Source organism: Antrostomus carolinensis, unplaced genomic scaffold (genome assembly GCF_000700745.2).
Source record: "Antrostomus carolinensis isolate BGI_N321 unplaced genomic scaffold, ASM70074v2 scaffold10144, whole genome shotgun sequence".
NCBI classification, from domain to species: domain Eukaryota; kingdom Metazoa; phylum Chordata; class Aves; order Caprimulgiformes; family Caprimulgidae; genus Antrostomus; species Antrostomus carolinensis.
The window spans coordinates 1-10,689 of NW_010312814.1; the positions used below are offsets into that span (position 1 = coordinate 1).

At 41.2% G+C, this 10,689-nt stretch overlaps 1 protein-coding gene across 1 annotated transcript; it reads left to right on the forward strand.

Moving 5' to 3' along the window:
• Nucleotides 1–3,019: 3,019 nt before the first annotated feature.
• On the forward strand, nt 3,020–9,499 carry GGCT (gamma-glutamylcyclotransferase; the record flags this gene model as incomplete). The annotated part of the gene is made up of 3 exons (XM_010167133.1): nt 3,020–3,165; nt 6,351–6,486; nt 9,062–9,499. Coding segments are annotated over 3 exons (432 nt in total), but the record flags the coding sequence as incomplete, so codon positions are not given.
• Nucleotides 9,500–10,689: the final 1,190 nt, after the last annotated feature.

Consider the following 10,689-nt stretch of genomic DNA (forward strand, 5'->3'; position numbering starts at 1 on the left):
GGCCCTCGGGGGTGCTGTCCTGTGTCAGCCCCGCCTCGGGGGGTTTCACCGCACTGGGTTTGGCCACGCCTGTAAGGCTGCCAGCCGAGATCCCACGCTGGGGCAAAGAGTTAAGACCCTGAAAATGTAAGTAGCTGGCGCTCCGCTGGGTTTATGACACACGTGTCTGGCAGTTTTAAAAGGCTGATGCTTCGTTAAAGAACCAAAATTCCTCCTTCCCTGCGTCCACGTAGGTGACAAGTGAGGAGCCCTCTTCCATGCTGTGCATCAGGTGGGATGGAAGCTTTCAACCAGTCCTGCACGGCTGCAGTTGATGCCTTCCTAGGTCCTGGCCGTTCTCCCCCCGCCTGGGGATATTAAATGTCAGTATGTCAGCTTGGCTTTAACGTAAACTTGGAAGTACGAGCTCATGGTCATTGAGCTGTACAGCTGGAAGGATCGTTGGAGGAGTAGAGCATTGATTGATAATAGCACTTAAGGATGACTTGAAGGTTCTCTTGGGGTAACTGGCAGGAAATGATCAATGTTAGAGTGAAGGCATTTCAAAAACTTGTAATTAATAAGCTCCCTATAGTCGGATACTTAGTGTCTCCTGGGAGCATCAACCTGGAAACTAAATCCTGCTCCTGTAAAGTCTGAGGCATGTATAGTTACCACGGAGGAGCTGAATGTGCCAAGATGCCAGCAGCTTGCAGGACCAGACCTTAGAGGTGAGGAGGAAAGCAGTGGTGTTGTGTGTTTATCTTTGACTAAAAGAAAGCCCTATGTGTCAGCTTTCCTTCTGGGTTCCAGGTAGACTTCCAGGTTACAAAGTAAGCACCTGTTGCCATGCTGCAGGTTAGCTGTTCAAGAGCTGGCAGGCAGGCAGCCGCTTTTCTGTGTGGCCTCTGACCCATTGCTGTGCTCCCTGCTGACAGCGGGTGCCTTCCTTCCCTTGCTTCAAACTGGAAAATCACTGATGCTTGAGAGCGAGGAAGTGCACAAAGGTTGGAGCTGATTTCTGTTAATTGCTCCATGGTAGTACCACCTTGGCTTAAAAAAACCTGAAAAAATAGCCTGTAAACAGAGTACTTTGGATACGGAACTAGAATATTAAATTGGCTTCCCTGTTCTTAATTTTTAAAACTTTGGTAATCTTCAATCAAAAGCTGTAAGAAATGGAGTGTAACAAGCACAGAAAAGGTATTACAGTGGTACTTAGAAGAAGGGCTGAAGACCAAGCTCTTGACCCAGGAAAGTATCTTGTATGTTTGTTCCCTGTTCCCTACAGTGCCTGCAGCAGTAGCCTGCATGGTGTAACAGGGGTTCCTGCTTCCAGAACTGGACCTAACTGTGCTGTTTCTGTATGGTCTCTGTTGTGCTTCTTGGGTGGGACCTAACAGTTGTTTGCACCTCCTTGCAGGTACCCAGTGCAGGTCAGGTCTAAGAAAATATAATTGGAGGAATAAAATAAAAATCAGCACTTTTTTTTTTTTTTTACTACACTACTGTGCATGTTCTTGGCTCTAAGGGAGTATTTCCTTGGGGCTGCCCTACAAGCACTTGTCCACATCTCCAACTTCAGTCTGCGACTTGACTGGACTTGTGTGCAAATTACTTGGGCTTGACTGTGTGCAGGTCTAGTCCAGAGTCCTTCTCCCACAGTAATCCAGTGACCTGAACGCTGCAAAGCCATTTTGCAGCAGCTTGTCAAATGGCTGATGACTGGTGTGTCTAAGTAAACTTTTTTCTAGTGAAATCAGTTTAATGTGGGATACTTTATGGGGAAGGAAGATGACTCTATTGATGGAGTAAACAGTATGGCTTTGCCAGGCTGCTGATTATCACACAGACACACACACAAAAAAATCAGAATAGTGTTCTGACTAGTGCTGTTCTGTATGTAAGCCTTCAGCTTTTGCAACCTTTTCCCCATACCTGTTAGGACATATTACAAGAAGGTAATATATCTCAGAAAGTGAATATTAATATGTACACACATATTTTTTCAAATCAAAATCATAGCTTAAAGAGGGTGATCATGAGAAATATGCAAAGCCGTGGGGTTCTGTAGGTTTGGGTAGCAGGTAGTCTTTCCCTTCTCTACTAATAGGGAAGGATCCACAAACTGGCTAACAAGTAGGAGAGGAAACTGAGTGTATGGCATTAGATGGAAAATTACCCCAGGAAAATGCAAGAACACATTTGATATTATTTATAAGAAAAAGATCAGTTTGACTTTTAAAAGAATGTTTCAACTTGCAAAAACCTGAATAAGCTCAGTCAAGGAGGAATGCAGCTTGTCTTAAAAATACTCAAGAATGTTCCAGTTGAGTGATGCAATGGCATAGAACACTGGAAAATACACAGGATGGTATTTTATAATGGGGCACTTCTATTAGTGCACGAGGACAAGACCCAGAACTCACTATCTTGCAGGCTTTTTTAACCCTTACTATTTTTCTGGACCCTGCATGGTAGCATTTGAGTTTTGTATTAGCACCAAAAGCAGCAAAGGAATGGGCACCAGGTAGGCATGTCTTTTAAGGAAGTAGGAGGTGGCAGTAGTCAGTTCCCTCCTTCATAGTGCACCTCAACCAAAGGCCCTTCAGGTTGTCCAAGGGGAAGCACATCAGCAGTCGTGTCACTTGCCTGCTTGGACAGAAGTCAAGCTGACGTTTCTGTGTGTACTGCAGAAGTAGGTATGCATGCTACTCTTGAAAAAGGGCTACCTCTGCTTCTCACTGCTAGAAATTGTTAGCCAATGTTTAGGCCAGCCTGTTAAGAGGTTTGGATGTTGATCTAGGTCTCTGCAGAGCAAGACTTTTACCAATAGTGCTCTCTGGCAGACCTCTCTTCCCTTTGTCCCAAGGCTGGTGTTTCTCATGGAGAGGTGGGAAGATCCTGCCTGTCTGTTATTCCTTCTGTGACTCCACTGACTACTTATAGACTCTGCTTTAGCTGCCCGTTTCATGTTAAGAACAGCCAACAGGTCTTATCTTAAGTGGAAATTGATTCTCTGCTTTGGTTTCATTTGCAGAATTTTAAGCTCGAGTTCGGCCATCATCAAGGCAGGACGAGTTCTGTCTGGCATGGAGGTACAGCGACCATTGTTCAGAGCCCTGGAGACGAAGTATGGGGAATAGTGTGGAAAATGAATGCTAGCAATTTAAGATCACTGGATAAGTAGGTGACTTAACTTTTACTGTCTTCAACTATTTTAGAGAGCAATTGAAAAGGAGTAGTTAATTTTTGGTAAAGAGCTGTGTGGAAGCTTTGGTGTTTGAATCAAGAAGATGCTTTGAACTTCATTATGTGAATTTCACTTCACAGTCCATATATTGACTTCTAACACATTTGTGATTAAAATAGCTTTGTTTTCAAGCTACAGCTACTTAGGGGTATTTTAATAAGGTGTGGACCTTGATTTGGAGCTGATATATTGGTCAGGCTTCTTTTTTTTTTAACCCCTGTCCTCACAATGTTATTTAGCAGCATTAAGACCCATATTACCACTCATATCTAAAATTACTCTAAACTCTCTATTTGTCCCATGACACTTTTCCCATTGCTTTAGGGAGAGTTTCCTTTGAGACTGACATCAATATCTGTCTCTATACATCTGTAGTCTCTGGTTGTAGTGGAAAAGGAAAGGAGTACAAGACTTTGCAGAAGAGAAGGAAATCTTTAATACAGGCAAAGGAACCTTTTGAGGTTATTTTGCCTGTCTTCTCTTCTGAGGATTCAAACTTTTGTGAACTTGAGGTAGATCCAGGCAGGGATCTGGGGCGGTTTTGTTTCTCCCTTTGAATGGGAGAGGCTGCCCGCACCATTACAGAGCGTTGTGGAGAATGTTCTGCCTGTGCCTGATAATTAAGACAAGTTTAAGGCAATCTGAGCAAGTCATTCCCAACCCGTACCTAGGCTAAAGTCTGGAGGACCACCTGGGTAAACAAATCAAGCAGTGGCATAACTTCCTGCAAGGTCCAAGGCCAGACTTAGAACTTAATATCCAAAACTTTGGCTGGTGTCATGTGCTTATTGCAGCATTCGGGTTGTGCCTCCACAGCACGGTGCTTCTGGTACACAAGGATTGTTTGTTCAGAGCAGTTTATCACTGTCAATTAATTCTGGTAGAAATCTTGGCTAGTGAGGCTAAGGAAGCAGGACATGTTAAACCCATTGAAAGCATTACATGAATGCGGTTCTCCTGCCTCTGGTACTACTGCAATTTTGGTTGTGGCTGCACTGTGCTTTGTAGACACATCCTCATAACCTTGGCCATGAAACTTGAAAGTTCCAACTTGCTTTTCATTGACTACAGTGAACCTGAAATACAACAGAAACTGTTGCCCAAGTTACATTAGCACATCGTGAGAATGGGCACTCCCAAGTCCTGGTTGGGAGTGTTACTCCCAAGCACGAGGGCATATAGCTGCTATACATCTGGTTGGGGAGAGCTTCACGTGTCCCTGCTTTTTTGTCTCCTCAGTTCCCTCTCTGTTGCTTACACTAGCATTTACCTCCTGGTCTCATTTCTGCTGACCTTTTAAATCTACCTGATTTACCATGCTTTCCAAAAGCATAAACTTCAGAAGTATAAAGATGCTGTCTGGCAGCATCTGCTTTGATAGTAACACGGTGTTCTCCCGATGGGGACAGCATTTTTGTATTTAACTTCTGGAAGTGCTGTTTACATACTATAGTATGTAAATTGAATTGAAGATCCCTGGCATTTGTTTGACAGGGGATAAACTTTAATGCTGGCTAAGATGATAGAGGCTTTACTGCTATACCATCAACAAAAACTGCAGGACAGACACTAGCATTAAAGATTGCTTTCTCCCAGCTGCCTCACTGATGCTGTGAAGGTGGACTGCAAATGGAAGGAAACAGGGTGTGTTCTTGGCTTTTATAGCGATAGTCAATAGTGTTCTTCTCAGGATTGCTCCTAGCCAACTCGAAAGAGCTTGCATGTGTTCCTGATGAAGATCTTGGGATTCTTTGGCTGTGTGCAAGCAGATATATTTGTAAGTTCTCAACTAAGTTATTTCCTGGAAATTCCATGTATCAAGAAAGAAAATTTTTCACTGTTTGCCCCTCCCTCCCCCATTTTTTTCCCTAATCTGGATAAAGAATTCTGTGCTTTGTTATCCAGAAGCACAGGAGGGAATATGTAATTGATGCTGCACCTTACTAGTTGAAATACTAGTAAAACATTGTAATATATAGAAAATAAATATGGGAAGGGAATCTTTTGCTTAGATGGTTGAACTTCTTTGTTTCAAATGCATTTTGGTGCAGTCTCATGGCCAGATTTTTGTCCTCTGTACTTCACAAATCTGTAAATTGCAGACTAAATTACAACTTTATGTATCCTAGCAATGGACATTACTTAACTATAACATTTTTCTTGCTCTCACACACCCATGTGACTTATTTTGCAGTCTGTTGGCCTTGAATCTGCAGTTAGCTTCCAGTCTTTACTTGCACTTAACCTAGTTACTCACATAATATGGCCTGTGTTATGTACTTTAAATACTTGAAATGGTAGTAAGTCTTGGAAAGAGGCATAAGTTATGAAAATGATAGTTTGACAAGCAGCATTAAGACCCATATTACCACTCATATCTAAAGCACATCTAAAATTAATGGTGCTATAAAGTATGTCTTGTATTGATTAAGCTTCTTGTCTGCTCCTTACTGTTTCCTCAGACTTTTGTTGGTGGCTAAATGCTAATGGTTAAAGACAACAAGTAGCCTTATTTTCTTAAGACAGCATGATTTTGCTAATAAAAAAATAACAAAATTGGTTTTGCCCTGATCTAGCTCCTTGTTGCTGTACGTCTTGCGCAAATTAAAGGGTGTCTTGGATTACTCATTGGAATGTGCATTGCAAAAGTTGTGCAAGTTTCCCCTTATTCAAATGTAACACAATGGGCAAGACAAAACTTTGCAATTGTTTCATTATCTGAGCAGAAGGTAATGAATGATATGTGCCTGCCTCATTAATTCTGATAATCTTGGTTGTGTTTCCCTTGTAGATTACCAGACCTGCACAGTAATTAATTCACATATTCTCTCTCTAACTTTGCAAGTCAACCACTGTTCATCTTTCTTAGAGCTGGAACGATAAAAGTGAATGCTGCCACTTCTTTAGAAACTTATTTTTGGATATGAAACAAGTTTGCACAAAATGTAGTAGAATATGTTTTGCTTTATTTGTTTGTTTGTTTTTTTTTTAAGTCTGTTAACAGCGTAGATGAGACCTGCATTGAATTCTGTTATAAGAAATGTGTATGTTTAATTGCACAGTTTGTTTGAAAGATGCATCAGCTATTTGGCATAAAAGGAATATATGTCCTTTACAGGCAAGAGGGAGTTGAAGATGGCATTTATGTCCCAATAGAAGTTAATGTCCACACTCAAGCAGGAAAAGTACTGACCTGTCGAAGCTACCAGATGAAGGATTATGTCTGTGGTCCCCCTTCTCCTCAGTATAAAAAGGTACATGTTGCATCACTGTAATTTTGGAGAGAATGATCAGAAATATATAATGCAGTACTTCTGTCCTATTTAATAAGTATTTTATTTACAGTGGGTGTAAGGCTCTAAGGTGAAGGTATAACTTAATTCTTGTGTGATGTAATAGTGTAATGATGCTCACAGAAGATTGCTAGCTCTTAAAGGCAAGGCCTGCTAAATCAGTTTTATCGTTTGGCTTAGTTATGACTTACATGAAGCCTCTGTGTAACTCATGAATTAGTTATGACTGACACAAGGATTTCTGAAGGATGTTGTTTACATATATGCAGCAATTCTCTGCTTTGAAAAATTAATGTACTCCACTAAAAGGACAGAGGGAAGCTTCTGCGGGGAGAATACAGCTCTTGGCTTTGTGATAGTTTAACTTAGCTGGCAGCCAAACAAGACACAGCCACTTGCAGCCCCGCCCCTTCCCCCCCACCCCCCTGGGGAAACAGGGAGAGAACCTGAGGGGTAAAGGTGAGGAGACTTGTAGGTTGGGATAAGAACAATTTAATAATTAGAGTAAAAATAAAATAAAAATAGTAATAAGAGTAATAATGATAACAACTATGTAATGAGTGATGCACAGTACAGTTGATCACCACCTGCTGATAATGATCCCGGAGGAGCGAAAAGGAACCCCGAAACCAAAATCCCAATCCCAGAAAAGCGAGCCTGAGCGATTCCCGAGAGAATCCCCCCCCTCCTTTCCGGTCAGCCCTGGTTAATATACTAAACATGATGTAATATGATATGGAATACTGGCATATCCAACTGTCAATTCTGGGTTTTACTGACACTTTTCTTCTCCACTCCCCCCTTCCAGTCCTCTTTTCTTGGAAACTGCCCAAGCACAGTGTCCTTGTACTTATCAACATTGTTCTCATAACAGTCCCCACTGAAACCAAAACACAGTGCTTTCTAGCTACTAAGAAGAAAATTCACCCTATCCTAGCAAAAACCAGGACAGGTTTGTAGTCTCAAGGACACAGATTATCCCTATTGTCTTATGAAGTATCTTACTATGATTTAATACAGGAATCCACCTGCTTCCTTCTACCAGATGCATCATCAGTATATCACAGGACTTCCAGCAACATTGCAGAGCACTGCAGGGTTCTCACTTGATGGCTGGTGAAGCAGAAGTGTTCCAACACTGTTCTGCAACACTCTGACTCTATAAGAGACACATGATCCAGTCACGCAGCAGGCCTGACCTGCTTAGCTTTGAGAGATCTGATGCAGGCCTAGCCTCTGGTGGCATGATTCCATGTCTGGAACAGAGCAGTTGTTAGCAATTGCAGATAGACATCACTGTAACATGTTAACTTTTTCTACAGAAAGCAAAGAAACAGGACTTAAGCTTCTTAAATCCCAAGCGTGCTGCTTTATCTTAACTGCAAAACTCACTCCTATGAATCAGCTTCCAGGAGCATAGCTAAGGCCAGCTGCTGCAGGACTTCTGAAGATAAAGCTTGCTTAGAAAGCAGGCTCTGCTAGTTCACAAACCTCCTCCCTGCCAACCTGCTTCCTGTCAAGACAGATCTTTACAGCTTTTCAGGGAGTTAATACGTAGTCGTCTGCTGCGTGTCAGCTCTCACTAGAGTGCTGCAAGAACAGATTTCCAATATTAGCAACTTGCTCTGTTAAACATTCCCTCCTGCTGTTGTCAGGGTCAATTGTTAGTTCTCTTCTCCATCCCCACCCTCAGCTTTTCATTTATTTAAGTTAACCAGGCAGGAGGGATAAAAATTTAGTACAGGTGACTGCATCAGCATACAGTGATCTACATCCATCTGCAGTTGTGTACTTCTTGTGGCAAAGTTCATCCTTTCTATAGACCTTGTCCTTGAATTTCCTGGCTGTTGATTGTATGAAATAGTATTTACAATATTGTCAGCTTTTAAAATCTGCATATTTATCTATTTCTGTATGGGAACTTGCTGGTATCTCTTTCAAGCCTTGGCTCCTACAGCCTCCTCTTTTACTCTCACTGTCACTTATTTTCTCTTGCACCAATACTTATTTTGTATGTAGACTGAAAGCTGCAGTAGCACACAATAAGAAAACTGTGCTTTTTCACTGAGTATCTGGTTTTGTTACTCCTATAACTTGTGTGGGTACTCACTGTTGTGTTTTGAATTTGAACAGCTTGGTTTTACAAGTATCTTCAGTCATACATGCTTCTCACTCAGATGTGATACTGAGGCTGGCTAAAGGCATAAAAAGTAGTTCTCATCCTCCCCGAAGAAAGAATGGAATAAATGAGTAACAGCTTAATTGTGCAGTCTTGTGCACGTTAGTAGCGTTTCAGAATCTTGGAGGTAGGCCGAGGTAGTTACAAGCCTTTTCACAGTAATTTTGTTAAGCTATTAAGGTCTTTAGTGGTCTTCCAGAAGCCTCTGGCTACCTTTAGGTACAAATAGCATTATTTGGGATTAATTCTCTTGTTACCTTAAGTGGTTCTTCCTGTATGAGTAAATGTTTGGAGGGGTCTGTCCTTCCTAACACTATTCATTAAGGCATGTTTTTTTTTTCCCCCTTTTGATTATAGGTTATCTGCATGGGTGCAAAACAGAATGGCTTGCCAACTAACTACCGAAATAAATTAGAAGCTATTGAAACGAATAACTATGCAGGGCCGGTGCCAATCATGGAAGAGATTGAGGCTGCTATTAATACAAAGAAAATAAATTCTGCATAGAATAGCTCTGCACTTGCTTGGCCATTCACCTTGATTTAGATACCTCTCCTCACCATGCTGATCAGCAGTTTCTTTATAGAGAAAAGATGAGGTTGCTGTGCATCTACAGTAAGCCATTAGACATAATTTGCAGTCTGAAGACACACTGACATTGTTAACTTCTTCACTTTGTATGTATAGCTTGAAGTTTTTGCAGATTTGGAAATTATCTTCTTGTAATTGTCATGCAGTGCTGCATGCAAATTTGTGCTTCATGTCCTGTTTATAGACCTTCTTAAAAGACAAAGGCTACCTTGCTGTGTTTTGGCATTTGTTGCCTTCTGAGGAATAAGGACTGCAGGATCAGGCCCTTCATTTTTAAATGCCCTATACACAATTATCAAGAATTTTGAAGATCTGTTAGAGTGCAACATAGACTCAAAACTCTCAACCAAGACTAAAATTTTTCTCTGCTGCTTCTCTTGATGGTTTAAAGCCCAAACTATCTGAAGCTATGGTGCTCCTGTTTCTTTTTATATAGTTAATAAAGAAAGCAGAGTAATTTTTTTTAACTATCTCTGTGTTTTTAAGTGTTAGTCCAAAAGGCAACTGAGACCTGAAGACAACATTCAGGAAAGGATTTAATTCAAAGGATAATGGCCTCCTCCTTTCTATATCTAATAATCATCATAGGTGAACTGGTTGGGTATAACCAACAGATTTTAAAGAATTCATTTTAGTTGGATAATTCCAAGGGTTTTTTTTAAATTACCTTTTTCACTGGCTTGTTGCTTATCTAGGCCTTGGTCTCATGTCCAGTGAGATCAGGAAGTCTCCTGTGAGTTCTAGCAGACTTGTTTCATGGTTTTGTTTGTCTGTTAAATCCCAGATGAACAGACCTGGCCACTTTTTCCCCTCCTCCTCCCTCCCGCAGCTTTGTCAATCTCCTGCAAAACTGGAAGCTTCGAGTACTTAACTTATCTTTCTCATACTTGGCAACCCCTGTAGGTCATCTGTGGGGCACAGGGAAAATTTGATGACATGGAAGATGTCAAACAAAACTGGCTTATTTTTAGCATGGTGTATTTTTTTTCCCTTCTTTGATGTACAGAGGGGTATAAGATATAATCAGTGTCACTGTGTAAATGCCTAAATGGACAAATGACAAAGTAACAGACTTACCGTGTCTTATCTGCATAAAATTTTTCTATAAACTTCTGCCAGGGATGTATAGGCACTGTCCTGATGTCATATGCCCATTTCCAGAGTTGGATACTGTGACTGTAGTAAAACATGGTACTTTCTTGAGCACTGTCTAGTGTGAAACTGAGTAAATAAAATTGTGATTATCAAGCCGCTCCCGTGTCTGTTCAATGCATGAGTCAAGAACGTCAGTGTCGCTTATGTAACTGAAAGCTGGCAATGTGCAAATCACAGAATCGCAGAATCACAGAATGTTGGGGATTGGAAGGGACCTCAAAAGATCATCTAGTCCAATC